We start from the raw sequence: 20,643 nt of genomic DNA on the forward strand, positions 1-20,643 counted from the left end.
CCTTCAGATTGCAGATTGTGCTATTGCCACTATGCCCAAGGTCATGACATTGGGAGTAATTGTGAACCAAGGGCTTGATATGCAGGCACACGTGAACAGCCTAGTCTCTCTTGCACCTCCTCTTACCTTAAATTACTCGCTCAATTGAGACCTTTCCTTAACACTACCACCTGCGCTACTCTTGCTTACGCAATTATTGGGGCACATATTGATTATTGTGCCAGCCTCCTTCAGGGTATTGGTAGGGGCAAAATCACTCGCTTAGGGGTTATTCAAGACAATGCAGTTCGAGTTAGAGGGTTTGCACAGATCTGACCATGTGTCTTCTGCTGGAGGGCCCCCACTGGCTACCCATTGATAGGCGAATCACCTTCTGGGCATTGTGTATCACACACAACTGCCTTTATGGAAAAAGTCCTGATTACCTATCTAGTAGACTCTCTTGGCTTCCCAATCGTAGAACGCTCAGGTGGAAAAACTCCTCCCTTTTGCAGATACCAAGGTCCAAACTCTCCAGACTGTTCTTTTACATACGCTTCTCCAAGATGCTGGAATGCGTAGATCTCAGAGCATGCTCTTCCCGTGTAGGTTTCAAACGTGGTCTGAAAACTGTATATTTGGTTGAATTCTCTCCCCATTCTGTTATTAACCGTCCTCTCTCTTTGGCCCTAAACATCTGTTTCGTGTGGTGTGTGTTCTTGTGTAATGCTACTATGCCTGCAGGCTTTTTGTCTTGGTGCTTTTATAAATTAAAATATTTTTTAAAATACTGGTTCCTCTGTCCCTTTTGCTTCAGTATAGAACATTGGAAGGGCCAAGAGCAGGGTAACTTAGACTTTCTGTCCCATTTTCCTGTAGAAGATGAGGAAAACAGCAGTATTGGGGAAGGGTATGTGATGAATTTGTTATGTTGTCCCTACTCCCCATGCAGGAGACCCTTTCCATGAGACCAGGGAGGAGAGGTCGCTACTAGATAGTCCTCCTGTAGGGGTGGTACTCAGCTCATACAGAGAGGACATCATGGGCAGATGCTGCATTCACAACATCCACACACCCCTTTCCCACCTCCTTCCTGGCTTTCCTGTAATCAAGGATCCTCTCCTCCAGCATTATCTGAAATGTCGTCAGAAGTCGCCTGTTTTGTTCCTCCCCTCACTTTCTGCGCTCCTCTCCCTCACCTTTATGTTTTTTTCCGGCTCTACCAGAAACTGTAAGGCCTAGTACGGTAGTCGCCTGTCTGTTTCCATTTCCTTCCCACTCTCCCCCTCCCTTATCTATGTCTTCGCTCTTACACTATGTGAAATGTCATCAGGCCGAGTATGATAGTAATTTCACATCCTTACTGTGCATCGCCTGTAAGAATTTCATTGCATTTTCCCTTGTTAACTCCCTTGCCTGGACACACATTGTGTATAGGCTCTATATAAATAAGCTCTCCTATCATATCAAGCGCTGCAGAGCCGCAGGAGCCAGCACAAAGACAGAAAAACCAGAGAGAGTGATGTCTGAAGCTTTGGGGAAGATTGAAACTGACAAAGAGCACCGGGAGCTCCTATTGAAGGTATACAGGCTGCCTAGATCCACAGAGGAAGTACACAAAACCATTTTGAGAGGGTCTGGGACCCAGAGCCAAAATATAAGAAAGTTTGGGCAAAGTACTTTCACTGTCAGGATAGTGAACTGGATATTGTAGAAGTCAAACTGAGTGAAAGAGACCGGGTCGGGGACCCGCAGCTGAACGAGGATAAGTTCCTCAGATGTCCATCTTCCTGGTGGCAGTACCTGGCAGAGAAGTGCACCAGGTCTGCCTATTTGGGCCACTGGAGAGGCCCACAACAAAGTGTGTGAGAAAGGCCAGGGGAAGGGAGACGTTCCCCTAGTGTTGTGAATTACTCTCATTGGTACCTCAAACGCTGAAGAAACCAGGGGGAAAGTGAGGTATTTCCACCTGGTGTTTTGTTCTACCTCAATGAACATTAGAAGATTGGCCAAAAGGGAACATTGGTACAAACAAGGCCAAGCCAAAATCCTGCAACTAACTTTGTATTGTCCGTCCAGGAGAAGGGAGTCATTCTTCTGGGCCAAGAAGATCAACACTTATTTTAATCAAGAGTAGTCCTACAAAATAGAAGTCGGTGGGGCACCAGGTCACTCAAATTTGTTGCAACATTAGTCCGCTGCCTTGAAAGGTATGGGGAAAGCTGGAAAAAGACAAATCTTTCCTAGCATGAATGTAATTGTAAAAGGTGTATTTGAGAAAAGTGTGTGATTTGTTGAAATAACAAGTGTTGTGGGTAACCTTATTTCATACTCATACATTAAGATTTCTGAAGAGTACAATGTGATCAGACAACCATATTATACCAGATAACAGATGACTGTATGGAAGATTAACAATTGGAGATGTAGGATGGAAAATTCAAAATTTGAAGGAGGCCCGTCTTCCATACTGTGGTCCTGTTTGAGGTAATGTGAAATGGTGATACCCTTCTAATTAACATAAGAGCCAACAAGAGGGGTGTGCTTTTCCTTTTTAGATGATGATGGGCCAAGCCCACCAGAGCAGTTTACAGCAATCAAGTTGTCCGAATCCAGGTAAGCTGACTCGCTGTAGTTTTTCATTTGCCTCTTGTTTGTAGTATTTTGAATATTCTACTTTAAACTACCCAAAAAATGCAATTTTAAACCAAGCTAAACACTGAATTATCACACTTTAGTATTTTCGTATTTTGAATTTGGTATCTAAACAGTGAGACATACCGCTATTAACACGCTAAGCCTGTAGGAGGAAGGGGTTGGGTAGATGCACGCATGAATGTGCCATTTAACGGTAGAGGATAATGTGACCGTACGTATAGATGAAGGCATTAGTTGCATCGTTAAAACTAGTGTGGGTCAGGTTGGTGTTTTTGTGATGGACGTAGAGTTATCGTGGATCAAGTATGAACACTTCTTTAGTCGTTGATGGAATTCTTTGACTTCATCTCCGCACCCTGTGATGTTTTCAGTTCAATGGATTGTGACATGATGGTACCTTACCTCCAAGAATCAACTCTATTTGCTAGAATGATTGCAATAATCGACTCCCTAACCTTCGCTTATTATCAAACCCTTCCCCTGCAAATCCAGAGTCAAAACAAGTTTCTCAGTACTTTGACTCTGTTTGCATAATAATCTCCACACATGCGCTTGCACAATTACTTCTCTGCTTGTTATTCAGAAAGGTTTGAAAACCTATCTTTGTTTAATACTGCTCTCTGCTGTTCTCCAATAACTAGCTAATATTTTTTCTGCGCCCAGGTGCAGTGAATACTGCCCAACACATTTCCTGGAGTTATGCTCTCTGTCTCTATCCCGTTTCCCGCTATTCTATGTTTAATTACACAGGTTTAGTGTAATTTCTTTGTGCTTTGGGTATCGTCTTCCAACTTTGCAATGTTTCAACTTTCACGTACCTTCTTAGTTATATGCTTTGACACTCAGTTTCTCAGCATGCACTAGTTTCAGTTCTCAGATGTTGTTTGAATATGCTATGGGCTTGTGAAATAGTTTCCAACATTCTACTTTTCATCACTCAAGTGGCTATCCCATTCTATATGGGCTTTTGGACCCCAACATTCAGGGTTTCACTTTTTAAAAGGCTTAACACAATGGTCATTTGGAATCCATTTCTCTACGTTTCAGTTCATGCAGGCTTTCTTAGAGTTAATTGCCAGTGTGCTTTGCCAGTCTTCGTCGGCCATTGTTGTTACTGTTGCTCCTTGGTCTTCCCCTAATTCTCAATAGTTTACTAAGCGTACCATGGTAAGGTACTTTGGCATGTCATCATCTGCCATTCTGGTCAGCTTTACTGTATATTGTGGTCCTGGTTCTTTTCCTTGTGCTTGCTCCTTAATTCTTTTTGAGGTTTTTGCGGGTCTGCAACGTTCCGTTCCTCTGCCCGCACTGAGATTTAGCCATTTCTTTTTCTAGTAGTAGTTTTCTTTTCCAGGCCTGTTTCCCACATAAATATCATGCTCTCTTGATAGCCATATTCTCCCCCAATGTCTTCTCAAAGTGGATGAGTTTGCAGGTTTCTCCCTACTCACTCTGGCTTCATTCTGATATAACCTGGGTGCTCCGGTCTCTTGCATGATCCTCTGACGCACATTTGGTACACATGAGTTGGGACGTATGGTTTTTGCCTTCCTTCCAGTGGTTTGCACTCCTCTTCCACACACTCATGTATAATGGCTCTGCACAGCTAGGCGTAGACTACCTCCTCTACTCTCCTCTTGTTGTGGTTTCTCAGATTTATGCTTTGTCCCTGCTCAAGCCACACCGTACTGAAAATAATGCCTTCCTTGTTGGTCTCCTCTAGTTCATTTCATCACAATTGTTAGGCCAGTAATCCATGTTTTCCTCCTTTTGACTCACTTGTTACCCCGTTGCTTGTTGCTGCTTTTCCGGAGTCCTGAACTCTTTCTCTTCAGTGAGGCTTAATTCAAAGACTCACTGGAGTCTGGAACTCTTAAAAGGTGCACCCTTAGTAACCCCATAAGAGCTACCAAGATGTGGATTCTCCAATGCAGTTCCCCATTTTGCCCCCGGGTGAATTTCCTCACCCAGAAAGTGTCTGTGATGCAGGGTGGTACTTGTTATCTTAATTGTCTGGTTGTTCAGCAGTGTGGCCTATTTATCTGCAAGGTAGTCACTCGCAAATGCACATCTTTATAATAACTACTGTTTCTGTGCGGATATTACTTTGATTTGTTTGTGTGTGGGGTTGTAAATCTGCTTTACTCCCGTCATAATGGTAAACCTTAACATAATGGTAAAGCTTAAGAGATCATGAATAACCCAAGGGAAACCTGTATCCGGTAATATTATCCCCACCAATAATAGGTTGCGGGGTGTCCCCGGCTCCCTTTAAAAAAATATGGGGTTTGCATGGGTTTCCCCACAGGTTCCATGGCTTAATATCTCCGCAAAAATATGGCGATATTTTTACGGGGATATTAACACATGGAACCAGGAAACCTTGCGCATACACTACAGGCTGACCATCCTAAGCCTTCACCACAGAGCTTTGGTAAGTTTTCTTTACAAAGTGTTTGAATTCATTGTATAAAGACTCTGTAAAGCCGTTACTCTACAAGTTCTAGAAGTATATCGCTACTACTGAGTTACTTATTTAAGAAATGGGGTCTTCACTGCTGAGGCCTTGAACATACATTTTTGTGCTGCTAGACGCCTCACTTACAGCACCTATAACACACCATGAAAAACCTTTTTAGTTATTAATTATTTTGTCATTAAAAAGCTACTAAGAAAATGTTTAAAAGAATGCGTATCGGTTGTTTTCATAGTTATCAAGAATATTTCTTTTCTCCTTTTGATTCCCGCTAAAGACTTGCACTGAAGTCTGGCTATGGAAAATACCTTGGAATCAATTCAGAAGGACTTGTTATTGGACGTTCTGATGCAATTGGATCACGAGAGCAATGGGAACCAGTCTTTCAGGATGTGAGTACTTCCAATTTAAGTTAATATTCAGAGAGCGAGTTTGGCACTGTTAGTCCAGTTTTAAATTCAAACAAAATCCACGTTTTGATACCCTTTTTTGGACTAACTGAAAACATTATGCTGAGATGATAGGTGCACGAACAGCAGAGAGAACCATGCACATACATACATACATACATATATCTTTGACATAGAAAAAAAGAGATTCTCCCACTTTGAACTCCATTAGCTGCAGGAAGAAGTGTGCATGGAATTCAGTCCAGCATGACCCCTCGATCTACAGGCCCATAAAACTGTAAAGAAACAGACCTATACCCAAACATTGGAATCGAGGTCTCGTAACTGAGACATTACATTTCAAGCAGAGCCATGTTATTAACTATGGCTTTGCATGTAATCTGTCCAATGTCCAAACACTTAAACATGATGAGTGTAATAAGTGATACCCAGTATGAACAAATGTTGTATCGATTTTCTTTACAAGTTTGCTTAAACTGATTTAAGTGCTGTACCCCCAACTACCTACATACCGCTGTTCATCGTTCCTGTGCGGCATACATAGTCCTAGCATAACAGTATGCTGTTTGGGCTTGCTGCATATCTAATTCAAAAACCTACAATGGAAGCAGATTTGTGCTGCCTTAACTGATTCTGGGATGGTCAGAACCTGACCTTGGACTTAATGTTCAATATTGACCTTTTCTGATCTTACAACTAATCATCTATTCAAAATTCACAAATCTCTGTACCTCGTTCCTTATGTATTTGTGTTTTCTTGGAAGCCGTTCTTTAGGTCATTTAACCACACATGAGATTCACTGTCCGAGTTCTTTTACTAAGGCAGTGGTCTGCAATCCTTAGCTCATCCAGATGTTCTGGACTACAACTCCCATGATCTCACCATTCACCAGGCTGGCTAGGGCTGATGGGAGTTATAGTGGGGTCCTGGAGGGTGTAAGAGTTTCGCTGGTCAACACATATCTATCAAATGTGGACAGTGGCCGTTCCTTTGACTGAGTGATGGACCTGAACACGGTGCTGGGTCCGAGCCTGGATAGGTCTGGTGTGGCACAAGGGGGCCAACCTAAAGTGATGGAAATATGAGAGGTTCATCGTTTGGTAGATGTTTGAAGGATGCAACATTGAGACGCCCGTGACTACACCTTTCACTCCTGGGGTCATGGCTCTAACTCTAGGCTGTATTACCTGCTGGTGTCCAGGGGAGGAAGGGTGACCCTTGAGAGCAGTCAGATTTTTACCCGGACTCTTTCTGCTCATTCACCGGTCATCCTGGAATGCTATGGGGCGGGGGGAGGGGTGCGCATGGCGCTCAAGTCTTGTTGGGGAGGAGCTAGCTTTTTGGCTAGCGCCTTCCAGCACCCCTCAAGCACTTTACAATTAGGCAAGACTTCTCTAAGCACTATAGCACTGAGAGCTTTTTTCATGCAAAAATAATCACACACAGGCATGGCCAGCCACTAATTGAAAATAGTTAGTATTCAAATATAAGCTGCAAATAGCTATTTAGCTGAATACATTTGTAAAACTGTCAAATTGTAGTTTGTTTTTCTCAGAGCACGGTAAAGAATTCTGTGGCAGAAGGAATGCAGCTTGTGTTAAAAATAGACTACAGCCACTGCCATAGGGTTCGCTAAGGCTGGCAGAGCACACGAGGTAACTCAGCAGCTGTTCCCTGTCCATCAAAAGCCCATGCAGACTAAAAAAGACTCTATGCATGACATACAGAGTACTATGGAAACAAGTTTTTTGAGGAGAATTACTGGACCAGATAAAAAGAGTATATGAGTGGTATTGAGAGTATGGGGGAAGATGTGTTTATATATAAATGTTTATAATACAGAAAATTATGCTAAACAGGAGCTACAATGTATTCTTGCCTATGCAGCAGTATTAAGTACTTGTTCTAAATGGAAACCCTGCCATGTACGAAGGAAGACTCCAGCGTCCCTTGTAAGGCAGAACAGTTTTGGATGAGCCATGCCAGTATATAGTAACCGAGTTGAACAGTATATAAAGGCGCCTACTTGCCATCAGTCTGAAGGAGTCGGCCACAGAAGGACAAAATGTTGGTCGGGGAGAGGGGAGAAGGGTGAGGGGAGGGCAGGGGGGCAGAGTCATTTTCCCCCATTCTCATTTCTGTACAGATTAAACTTGTTATCTTTGCAAGATGAAGACTCTTGGCCTTAATTCCCTAGAGAGGTGCATTTACTCTGGTGTGAGCGTGATTAAGGGGGTACCCCTGTAAATTGTGCTACCTTTCAGTCCTGGCTGATGCCTTTTTTTTTTTTTTTTACAGGATGTGCATGAGGAAATCGAAGCTTACTTTGCGTTCAATGACGCATCAGTCTCTGAGCAGGGGGTGCTCTGGGATTGCTACAAATGTTACATTCGAGGCATTTGTATGGGTAAAGAGAATGGGATTCTCGGACAGATTAGGAAGGAGCTAGGGGCGAGCAAAGGGCGATTTGAAGCTGCTGGAGGGGGAATATGCTTCCACAAGGGACCACAGGGTCCTACCTGAGCTGCGGCAGGAGCTTGATGTGTTTTGTGCGCATGCCGACAGGGAGATTACATTCCTGGGTCGGGCCCATGCTGTGCGACAATATGGCAAAGGGGCGAAACCAGGGGCCCTACTGGTCCAGCTTCTGGTGGCAGAGAAGCATGGATAATCATACAGATCATTTCTACACTTATAATTTAGTTTACAATCTAATTATAAAAACAGTGTGTAAAATGATGACAATGCACGGTCTAGTTTACATCCATTCAACCTTGCAGTCAATGGAGTACATTACATTACTATAAATGGTCTGTGGCAGCAGAGTCTTTGTTCAAAGGTGAGCAATTGTCATTACACCAATCACAGGTGTTCTAACCTCTCAAATCGTCAAGACTACAATTAAAACATCCAAAACCTGACACTCCAGGAAGTGCAAGCGCTGTTCAAAAATAAAAAGGCGCGAAGCCTCTTATTTGTGCAAAAAAACATTTAAAATTGCTGAAATTGCCCATCTGATTCCAGGATCGAACATTTGCCAAAATGGCTGACACCATATGATAGCTTGAATTCTACACCTCAATCCAGCTGATGTGAGCTGATTGGCTGGGCTGCACAATAATGCCCAATCCAGCTCGATGGGTGGCGTTAGCCACCACGACCACAGGACTACAAAGGCTCCTGTCCGAGCCATACTGACCATAGGAACGAGGCGTAGTCCCTAACTTTGCACTCTTTCCGGCAAAACCCCTGGTAACATTTTGTCATCTATGTTCCAAAGTCTGACGGTTATCATTATCGATGCGTGTATACGACATACAGTGAACCTCTGCTTGCTGCCCACGTCCACCCCCTTTAAATCATCCTGTACCCTCCTTTCAGCCTAAAGTAGTTATAGCCACCCAAATCTACTTGCATTGTTCTCTCCAGTATTTTGAGGAGGATCCCGTTGACACACACGTGTGCCATGATACCGACAGGCATCCAAATCCCTCACAGAGAATGCCTGCCTTTGAACCCTAGCCTACGGAAATGCTCTACCACTAACCTGACCCTCGGGTGTGCTCATCATGAGGACTGTTATACCTGCCTTGCACACCTTGTGTACACCCTAGTCTATATTGCGGCACCCATCACTAATCATACCTTGCCATGTTACCTGTCATGTTGGTCCCGAACGATGCTGCTATAAAGACCTAATCGTAAAGACCAAATCGTAGCACCCATTCACCAGCCTACCCTGCCTACCAGGCATCGTGCCCTACAGAATCTAATTACTACCACCTCTCCCGGATAGCCTATTGACTCTAAGTAGGCCCCAGCGACTATACCTCTAAGTATCACCAGCGACGGCCTGTGCTTAAAACCATCTGGCCACAGCTAGTTACTATGCGCTACTGTTGTCATTTCTGTGGCTAAAGTCTATTTACTTGAAACTTCCCATTGTTGCCACCACCAGTTTTGCCCTTGCTATACATCGTCTACCTGCAGCCTGATATTTGTTGTTATTGCTGCGTCTTCATTTTGCCAAAAACTACTTACTTGCTATTCACCATTGTTGCCATTGCCTTTGCTAGACATTGGGCCTCATTAGGACCCTGCCGGTCTGGAAAGAATGGTGGCGGTAAAACCGCTGCCACCGTTCTTTCCGGACCGGCTGTTTAAGAGTCCTGCAGGCAGGAGGTGTCGCTCCTGCCAGGTCTGACCTGGCGGGATTTACACCACCCGCCTGCAGGCAGACATGGAAACACCGGCTCTGTCATGGTGTTTCCATTGTGGGACTCCATGGGGGGATGGGGACTTACAGAGGTGGAATGGTAATACGGGTCTGGCGGTAACCTGACGGTTTTTCCGGCATGGTTACCGACGGACTCATAATGAGGCCCATTGTCTACCTCTAGTCTGACATTTGCTGCTATTGTTGCCTTGGTTTTTGCCAAAACCATTTACTTGCTATCCACCATTGTTGCCACTGCCACCTTTGTATTCACTATACATTGTTTATTTATTTGATAGGGCGCACAAAACCCAGAGGTAACGGGGCGCAACAGAAAGGCAGGAAGATAAGGTTACATAAAAACTTTACTAAAAAAAGTTACAGGATAGGCACATATTTACGTACAGTAATTACAATTCCGAGAGATCAGTTGAGTGGATATACATATATACATTCAGATAGGCTTTGGTCTGTGGGTATGATCAGTCGTGGGGATCATTGGAGCGTAACCAGGTTAGAATGTTGCGCCTGAAGCTAGGGTAGGATTGGTCCGCTCCGTGTTGAGGGCGAGGGCGTTCCAGTGTAGGGCTGCCATGATGGGGAAGCTATTGCCGCCGGTTTTCTTTTATCTGAATGTGGGGACCTGGAGTTGGAAGGAGTTAATCGTTCTGATGGGGCGGATGGAGGTCTTTTTTATGATTCTGGCAGCGAGGTAGGAGGGGGCTGCGTTTAAGCATTTGAAGGTAAGTGATGCTGTTTTGAGAGCGATACAGTCGCAGATTTTGAGCCATTTGTGTTTTTTTTTTTTTTCTTTTTGGATATGTGTTCTTTGGAAGGTAGGTTGAGGGCTGTTCTGAGTGCATTATTTTGAAGTGTTTGGAGTTGATTATGTATTTGTTGGCTCCTAGGTACAAGGCGTTACAATAATAAAGTTTGGAAAGTATTAGGGTGTTGGCTATCATGATGCAACTTGCTTGGGAGAGAAATGCTCTACATGCTCTGATTAGCTTGTAGGTGTAAGCGGTGGAGGAAGCTAGTGAATTTACTTGTTTGTTTAGTAACAGGGCTGAGTCTAGGTGAAAGCCTAGGGTTTTCACTGTTTTGGTGGCTGGAATGGAATTGTTGAACGCTTTGTAGCTGGGGCAGAGTTTTTTTAGGTTGGCGTTGGAGCCAAGGAGCAGGATTTCGGCTTTCACATTGTTCAGGCAGAGGCTGTGTGGCCATCCATGCCTGAATGATGAGATATATTTTGTTTACCATGGCCGTATCCGAGTCAAAGTTGCCCGAAAGGGGTATGAGGATCTGGGTGTCGTCAGCATAGTTAGTGTATGAGACACCCAGTCTGTCCAATTTGTCAAATAGGGGCTTGGTAAAGATGTTGTAGAGGGTAGGGGAGACGCAGGATCCCTGAGGCACACCGCAGGTTATGCTGATGAGGTCTGCTGAGGCTATTGAGGAGAAGACTCTCATAGTGCGGTTGTCCAGGAATGATTGTATCCAGTTTATGGCCTCATTCGAGAAGTGGGCTGCTGAGGCCACGTGTTCGCACAGGACTGTGTGATCCACCAGGTCGAAGGCTTCCGACAGGTCAAGGAGGAGTAACATGGCGGTTTTTCCTTTGTCATTGATTTCGTTGATCTGGGTTTTTAGGTCGATGAGAGCTGTCTCCGTGCCGTGTTGTGGTCTGAAGTCTGATTGGTGTGTGCCTAGTAGTTTGCGGGTTTCTAGGTATTGCTGGATTTGTAGGTAAGCTACTCTGTCTATTATCTTTAACAGGAACGGTAATGTAGTGATGGGCCTGTAGTTGGTGAAATAGGAGCAAAATGGCATTTCAGTTACTTAAAATGGGAGTGGTAGTGTGCAGCGCTGTGTGTTTGGTGGAGTTGGTGGGAAAGGAGCCTTCCCGTGTCTGCAGCAACTTCAACAGAGGAGACTATCTATCCAAGACCTCTTTCTGTGTCTACTAGCTGGGACTCTGCTGCCTCAAACACTGTGCAAGCGCGCAGCGCAGCGTAGTGTTTGGTGGTTGTGGCTTGTAGACGTGTGGATTGGGGCAGCACACTGGAATGGAAGCAGGGTAAGTGTTTTTTTCGCTTTTCAGTCTGTGATGAGTTCCTGTGTTCTACGAGCATTAGCACAATAAACCCTTTGGAAAAGCAAAGCCGCGTGCTATTTACTATACAATTGGAACACAAGAACGCTTGCTTCAGAAACTTGCCTTCATTCTTAGTGAGACTTCCACGTTACCCGGATTTAAGTCAAGCCGCCTGTGTTCATTCTGGCCACCAACGGATAACATTCTACACTATCATCATTAGGGCGACTGCGGGTGATTCACCTTTGAGCCCTGTGTAATATCACGTATCTGTTTAGAAGGTGGCGTTTGGAAGACAAGCATAGTACTTTTTTGCTGAATTTCCTCGGGCATTTAACATCAAACTAACTGTGCTAAGTGTCTTGTTACTTCGATAAATGCCACACACGTGATGCCGGAAAAGGGCGACTGCGGGTTGTCTGACCTTTTGAGCCCTAACGGTCATGGAGATTGTTTATTGTGGAGACCCTTGCACCACAACTAAATGTGGTGCACGGGTCTGATTGTGGACCTGTATGTCCTTCTTACTTTTCAGAATTTAAAGTGCTATCACACTTGTATTTCTATGACAAGACTGGAGGCGAGCATTATGCTTCAACTTCATTTATTTACTACTCTTCAGCAGTTCAACAAACTTATATAAAACTTGCAAAGTGTTAACAGAACTCTTTCAAAAACTACAAAATCCATGAGTCTCTGTAGTCCATGCCCTCTCAGCCAGTCACAACCCACTTCCTGTGCTTGGACTTCGCCTCTTCTTTTACTGCTCTTCAAGCAGATAAGTACCATATCTTCCCTCTCCGTATGTCTGTGAATTGACTGGAAATGAGTGGAAGAATTTTGGTGAAATTGTCATCGCTCAGTGTATGTGGGCAGAAGATTGTTTGAAGTGGGTAGCATTATGCTTTGTTTTTATAATACGCGCCTACAATGAGCGTTTAAGAGACGCTTAGCGCGTCATATAAGCCGAGGAGTTCACCTCGTGTTCGAGCGGTTAACGGGTGAGTTATAGGAGCTTTTTGTCCCTGAGGCCGGCGGGCCTGTCGCAATTTCGGCACCTCAGGGCTGCAGCCAGGTGCCCGGACTACGCAGTAAGGGTACTATTTCTCGCGAGGCCTGGCCCAAACCCTTGGGAAGGAGCCGGTGCCTGCGAATGCAGAAGCGCGCCTAAACGGCAGCATGGATATCGCAGCAGTAGACCCCAGCCTCGGGTAGGCGGAGCTGCGCTCGCGAGGAGCAGCCAACAGCGCTCCTGCAATCTGGCCCCCAGACCTAGCATGCCGTTACTCGCGCATGAAAGCGAACTTTGCTATTAAGCGACTCTTATACCTAGTGCAAACACACCACGCCGAACACTCTTACGAGCAGAGTAAAGACATCAGTTTGAAAGAATTCAGCGGTCCTACGATTGCGCGCGCATGGCAGCATCTGCTGAGCACAGACCTCTAAGAAAGTAGCAGCCACGAGATCAGGTGCAGCAGACCACAGGAAAGCCCCTGAGCACCCCACACTGCTAGACAGCAGTAGAATAGCGCGATTGAAGCGAGGTACCTCACAGCAGCCGGAAGGCAGAAGACATACAAGTTGGTGCAGCCACTGAGAAAAAGAAAAAAATATATATGTATATATAATAGATATTAATAATCAATCATCTTAAGGGAGCAGTGGGCGTGCTAAGACACCTGACTGAGGTATTTTGGGCACACAGCACAGCAAAAAGATGTCAGAGTTTGAGTGGAGTGAGGAGGAGCAGCCTCAGGACCTCGCTGCCAGCTTTAAACAAGTGCTGGGAAGCGCCCTTATTGATGCAGTGGCAGAAGAGGTCAGACCCCTACAGGAGAGACTGGAGACATTGGAAGCTATGCTCTCCCTGCCCGGTACAAGAACCAAAGACTTTAAGCGCATGCCCACAGAACCCTTGAAAGAGGGGCATAAGGGGAGTAAGATAGCCCTCAGGAGGAAATCCTCTGACGACCCCCGGGGCTCTTTGGACGGGGCAGAAGATAAGGCCCCAGAGGTAATAGACGCTTTTGCGAAGCAAAAAGAGGCTTATCTACAGCGTCGAGCAGTGCCAGACCTCATGACCCCCTCTCCAGGCGAGGATAACGCAGGAGAAGACCCAGGCGAGGAAGATGAGCTAGTAGAAGAGCAGGCCTCGCAGGGAGATTAAGAGGTCACAGAAGACACCTGGGTAGTACCCAGTGGGGGTAAGAGGGTGCATAAGGAGAAACACCTCCTGGAAGCCCATGAAGATATGTTTGGCCCAGACAGCATCCGGAATCCGAGGTCCACAGAGTGGCAACCAAATCGCGCTTCTCCCCACCCCCAACGAGTAGTGCAATATATGGCGGCAAGGTTACGCAAAGCGCTGGATAAGGAGGTAAAACAGCGCTACGAGCAGAGTGTCCGCAACCAGACCTCCCGGGAAAGGTAGCGGAAACCCCCGAACTTGACCCAAAGATGCTAACTTTTGTTTCAAAGTCAAGTAAGGATCCCCGCAAGGGTATTGATATGTCCTGGAGAAGCTGCCAGGAGAAGGTGTTAGACCTGGCTGGGCCACTCGCCAAGACCTAGCAGAGAGGGCAAAGGATACCGGGGAAGAAGTGGACCCCGAAGCTCCCTCCGGCTGGGCTCAGAGAGCAGTATGCCTCCTCGGAAATGCGAATTGTGACATCGCTTCAGAAAGGAGAAGGGGCCTTCGACTGAAAATAGACTCGAAAATTAGCGATTTAGTATCGCATGAAGCAGGAGAAGGAGCCCAGGGACTCCTGTTTGGGGAGACCTTTGGGAAGGAGATGGGACGCTTTGTCGGAACATACGCTTCGCTGGAGAAGGCACAAGCATCTATCCACAAGATATTCTCAAGTAGACCCCAGAATCCCAGAGCACAATACTGGAAGAACAGAGGCAAGGCACCTTCTTCCCGTCCAGAGGGAGATTCCCGAGAGGCCGCAGGTCCAGAGGAACAGGACAAGGTCAAGGATTTACGCCAGGTGAGAGCAATTCATTATCCTCCCGTAGGGGGGGGGGGGGGCGTGCATGTTTTTAGAGAATTGGCACGTGCTTTCAAGCGATTCCTGGATATTGCAGACCGTCGGAGGTTTGCAGCTAGATTTCATAGAAGAACCAGTACAGCTGGGCAGACCTCAGAGTCAGAGATTAGTGCAAGCAGAACAAGCATGCCTAGATAGCGAGTTAGCACACAAAGAGGCGATAGAGAGATGCGAGACAACCCCAAGGTTTGTGAGCAACATGTTCCTGGTACACAGGAAAGAGAAGGTACGCCTGGTTATAAATCTCAAAGAGCTGAACGGGTGGATCATATACCGACATTTCAAGATGGAGGGCATCCACCAGCTCAGGGACTCCCTGAGAGAGGGAGACTGGTTGACACGTCTAGATTTGAAGGGCGCATACCTTATGGTCCCAGTACTCGAGGAGTACAGACCATTCGTAGCTTTTCGCTGGCAAAGACAATTCTGGCAATTCAGGACAATGCCATTCGGGCTTGTATCAGCAGCCTAGGCGTTCACGAAGCTGATAAAGCCGGTAGCGGCAGCGATCAGAGAGAAGGGCGTCAGGCTGATCATTTACCTGGACGATCTCTTACTCTTGGCAGAAGATCGGGAGGTACTAGTGTAGCAGACAAAATGGGTGCAGGGCCTTCTGGGATCTCTGGGATTCCTAGTGAATACAGAGAAATCCGATACCACGCCAGCGCAGAGATTAGACTTCCTAGGGTTTGTGCTAGATACCAAGAAGGCGACATTAGAGCTTCCGACTCGGAAGATAAAAGATATCAAGAGAGATCAGAGCATGCTTAGAAAAGCAGCAAGTTTCACTCAGAATCTTGGCAAGAATAGTGGGGTTACTAGCAGCATCTATTCAAGCCATATTCCCAGGCCCCCTGCACTACCGAGCGCTGCAGAGGTTGAAGATAAAGCACCTTCAACAGGGACTTGAAGTATCATCATCTAGTACCACTAGATCAGGAGTCCATTACAGAGCTGGAGTGGTGGTTAAAGAATATGGATGCCTGGAATGGGCGAGCCATATTCGGAGACAAGCCGGATCTGATTATAGAATCGGACGCCAGCCGGAAGGGCTGGGGCGCCAGATGCGGATCGCTACAGACCGGAGGCAAGTGGAGGGAAGAAGAGCTTCGCCTCCACGTAAACTGCCTGGAGCTCCTAGCGGGATTGTTAACAAGATGCTACCAAAAATATTGAAAAATGCTGAAATGTTAAACACGACAAGATAACACAATAGTATATGCAAAACAAAGAGTGATTGAGTAAACAATGTTTGTGACCAACTGCCAAGACATTTTTACATTGTACGTGACTAATAGAGCTTCTACCGCCTACTACTACTTTATCTACGTAGTGGTAATTTCCACTAACAAAGAGGGGGAATTTACAAGTTGCTACTCTGTGGTTCAAGATGTACTAAGAAATATTGAATAATGCCAGATGTTAAACATGACAAATCATTGCAGATGAACAACATAATGTGAATGAGTAACCCATGTCTGCAACTAAATGCCATGACTGTCGTGCATTGAACATAACTAACATAGTTTTCACAGCCGTGCACACAACGTCTTTGCAGGCGCACGCTGTCATGCTCGGTGCTGAGACACTAATCCTGTCTCTAAACCGCCCATAGACACTGATCTAACGAGCATGCGTGGCAGCCTTGTACGCCCTCCCCCGCCTGACGCTCATACAAATACAATGCGCATGCGCCCAGCTACAGACAGCACCATTGCCAGAGCTGTAGCTGAACGTAAAGGTAAGCGAGATTATGCCACACAAGGTGGCTTACGATGGACACGGCAACCACACCGTTTCACTATAATAACAGACTTTGTCACCACTGCTAGTATCTCTGTAGGCACTCACACGGGCCTAGATACCCACATGATTTGTTTTGGAATCACAAAGGCACCCTTGAATAGACACCTCTGCATGCATGCCGACCATGCTATGTCACAGCAGGTCACTGAGCATACGCAGCTCAGCAGCAAGCAGGGCAAATACCTTGCACATCCGCCCAATATGCCCCTGCACATAATGTACCACCTTAGCACAGGGTACCTGGTCAATAGCTGGTCCCCAGCACTGCACCATAGCATAGCCCATGTACCGCGAATGAGTACATTACACAGCCAGAAATGGCGGCACCTGCACTGTAAATGCTAGTGCACTTAATTGTTTTTAATGAACTATCTCACTAGATATTTACTATCTTTTCCCACAGTTACCCAGCTGCGGACCCAATCCTAGACACACAGGATCAAATTCAACAACAGTGCACTACCGGCGCTTGGAGTAAAGAACTTGCACACTTTTTCTTCACCACCTGTGACTCTGTAAAGAAATGCCCCAAGTAGGATACAGCTCAGCACACACCCAGGCACCTCGGTCTCTGAAGAGACACACCCTGTCTCTAATTTGTAATTCCTTACCTTTAGATGTCCCACCACTGTGACTCATCGCGGACACTTCCATGTCCCCCACATTTGTCCTGAAGACGGCACCTGAATACCAGCTACCTACAGGGTGCCAGAAACACCACTCAGTGTTGACTAGAGAGATGTGAAGAAAATAATACCACATTTAAAAGTCACCAGATGTACTAACCCACACCGCATAAACTGTATTAAAATTTTCATTGTATGAGGTTGATGTGAAAAGCCTTCAAAAGTGTATTACTACCCAGTAATTAAGTGGCAAACAAAGGGTTTTGGACAATAGCTTTCTAACGCTATTTTTAAGTCACATGAATGTTTATTAGTCACATGAATAAAATTGTCATTACATGAAAAGTAATCCGGGTGTTCTTATGCACAAATCACCGATGGGGATCTGTACAAAGTGTGCTGAAACCATTCCAGGCCAGAGCCAGACAGGTGGGGTAGCCAAAGTCCCCTTTTGTTACTATTTTAGACTCCCTCATGACTTAGGCTCCCCTTATCAAAAAAGAGGGCCACACTACCCCTGATATTATAGATTGTTCGCATTCAAGACATTCACAAGAGAAAGAGTAAAATCTTGTGTCCTGCTAAAGATGGACAACCTATCGGCAGTGCGATACATCAACCACCTAGGCGGTACGAGGTCCAAGATGCTAGCAGAGTTAGCGAAGGGCTTGTGACATTTCTGCTTGCGATCAGAGACATCAGTGACAGAGTATCTGCCAGGTACACTGAACGCAGTAGCAGATTGGAACTCTCGTTATCTGACAGACTCCAGCGACTGGAGACTGGATCCAGCAGTGTTTCAGAAGCTGAACACAAGATGGGGCCCATTACGCATGGACCTCTTCGCCTCCCGGCTCAATGCTCAGACAAGCCTTTACTTCAGCTGGAGACTAGATCCGGGAGCACAGGGACCGATGCCTTCCGGCAGGAGTGGACAGGGTGCCCTCATTACGCTGTTCCTCCCTTTGTGATGTTGAGCAGAGTTCTAGCGAAATGTCGGAGGGAGAAAATGGAGCTGGTGTTAGTAGTGCCTTTGTGGAAATCACAGGTGTGGTTTCCAACGCTAATGGAGCTAGTGACTGACATACCCAGAGTGCTTCCCGAAGGAGAGCGACTGCTCACGGACCCAGCTGAGTCACATCATCCTCTGAGAGTGAGAGGGACACTCCCGCTAGCCGCGTGCATGATATCAGGAAACGCTGGGCACTGCCAGGAATTCGGCGCAGGCTGCAGAGCTTATTGCTGAATCTTGGGCAAAATGGACAAGCTGGTGTAAGAACAGAAGTGTTCATCCCGTTTCAGCACCTGTAGTGGAGATGCTGAATTTTTTAGCAAACTTGTTGCAGAACAGGAGCGCTTTCCGTACGATAGGTGTGTACAGATTGGCAATCTCAGCAGGTCATATGCCAATGGAAGGAGCCCCAGCAGGAGAACACCCTGCAGTAGTAAGGCTTGTCGGAGGTGCGAGATTCAGAGTATCACCAAAGCCCAGGTATAGTACAATGTGGGACGTGTCAGAAGTATTACGCTTCCTATCAGATTGGCCAACGGATAAGTACCTCTCCCTCAAGCAGCTATCGGGTAAACTAGCTGTGCTACTATGTCTGATTTCCTGCAAACGAGTATAGCTCTGGAGATTAACAGATGGTCCTTTGGACTGGAAGGAGTGACATTCTCGATAGTCAGGAGGACCAAGACGGGGACTACTACGGTCCATTATACCTATTTCCCGAGTAATACGGAATGGTGCGTTGCACGATGCATTAAGGAATACGAGAATAGGACGGCAGAGAATAGGGCGGTAGGCACCACACAGCTACTAATAGCGCGTAGGAAGCCTTTTCACGCAGTTGCTATGGCGACCATCGCAAGATAGGTCAAGGAGATTATGCAAGCAGCAGGTGTGAATGTGAGCATGTATGGGGCTCATTCAGTGAGAGGAGCAATGGCCTCGAGAGCCGTGAGAGCAGGAGTATCATTAAGTGAAATCATGCTAGCAGCAGACTGGTCGAGTGATCATACGTTTAAAGAATTTTATTTTAAACCAGCAGAGAGTCTTGCAGGAACGGTGTTGGGAAGCTTTGAACAAGCATAATGCTCGCCTCTAGTCTTGTCATAGAATGAAGATTACCCCTGCTAGCTGCGCAGGGAGTATTAATTCTATTAAAGACTAGGAGGCGAGCATTAAATTCCCACCCGAGTATTGTACTGTCTATAATTGCATTGTATTATGTTGGCAAGTACACTACATAAACACCACCCTAAAATCTCCTATTGTATTGTCTCATAGGGGAAGATCGGAAGAATAACTGACGACAGAGCAGTAGCAGAGTGCTTCAGGAGGCCGCAGGTTCACCGGCAGTTGGGTTTCCAAGTTCAAGAAGACTTTGCATCCTTAGCAAGGATCAGTAATGGAAGTTGTGAAATTTTCAAAGCAAGTAAAAGCAGAGGAGGAGTCCAAGCACAGGAAGTGGGTTGTGACTGGCTGAGAGGGCATGGACCACAGAGACTCATGGATTTTGTAGTTTTTGAAAGGAAAGAGTTCTGTTGAACACTTTGCAAGTTTTATATAAGTTTGTTGAACTGCTGAAGAGTAGTAAATAAATGAAGATGAAGCATAGTGCTCGCCTCCTAGTCTTTAATAGAATTAATACTCCCTGCGCAGTTAGCAGGGGTAATCTTCGGTGTCATTCTAAAAATGCTATACACTGGGTGTGTTCTTCTTAGCTTGGAGTGAATCTCTTTATGCACGTGGGCAAATTACTGGCAGTAGCGGCATACGAGTGTGGTGAGGAGGTAACTGTGGGCTCTGTGCCTAGCCTCCCTACAATGTACTTCTACCAGATAATTCTATTTTGACCACGTTGCTTGAGTCAGGTTACCATTGTGCTACATGGAGGCATTATTTTGCTTTCAGTCTATCTCTCAATAGTATATCTATTGTGGGCCTGTGAATCGAAATACACATAGACAAGGTTTGTTTGAGCCACTCGACTTGCGTGTTTATACTGCTGGTGGCAGTATGCTCCTGTACTTAGAGTCAACTAGTGTTTGCTGTTTTACCCCTTTGCTGTCCCACTCATTGTGACCGGGGAAAGAATAACACGTTTGGTGTAAATTCCCGATTTAATTTTGGAGATCATTTATAATAAAAAAAATAAAATAAAATACAAGGTACCTTTTGTAGTGCTTTTGTTGGAACTTAAAATTGTACTATGTCCTCGGGGTTACGCAGTGGACGATTGATGATTGAACGTCCCCCTAAAGCAACGAAAATGTTAAGTGGGAAGGATATTAAATCCCAAAAAATGCATATAGTAACT

The 20,643-nt window shown here is 45.8% G+C and overlaps 1 protein-coding gene across 1 annotated transcript in view; it reads left to right on the forward strand.

Annotated features, from left to right (window-relative positions):
• The window catches only part of FRG1 (FSHD region gene 1), a 315,590-nt gene that overhangs the window by 148,745 nt on the left and 146,202 nt on the right, over nt 1–20,643 (forward strand). Inside the window, exons 4-5 of the mRNA XM_069631557.1 lie at nt 2,538–2,595; nt 5,391–5,505. Coding sequence (XP_069487658.1) covers nt 2,538–2,595; nt 5,391–5,505 — 173 coding nt within the window. The remainder of the gene's footprint in view (nt 1–2,537; nt 2,596–5,390; nt 5,506–20,643) is intronic.

Source organism: Ambystoma mexicanum, chromosome 6q (genome assembly GCF_040938575.1).
Source record: "Ambystoma mexicanum isolate Mex_15411 chromosome 6q, UKY_AmexF1_1, whole genome shotgun sequence".
NCBI lineage: Eukaryota > Metazoa > Chordata > Amphibia > Caudata > Ambystomatidae > Ambystoma > Ambystoma mexicanum.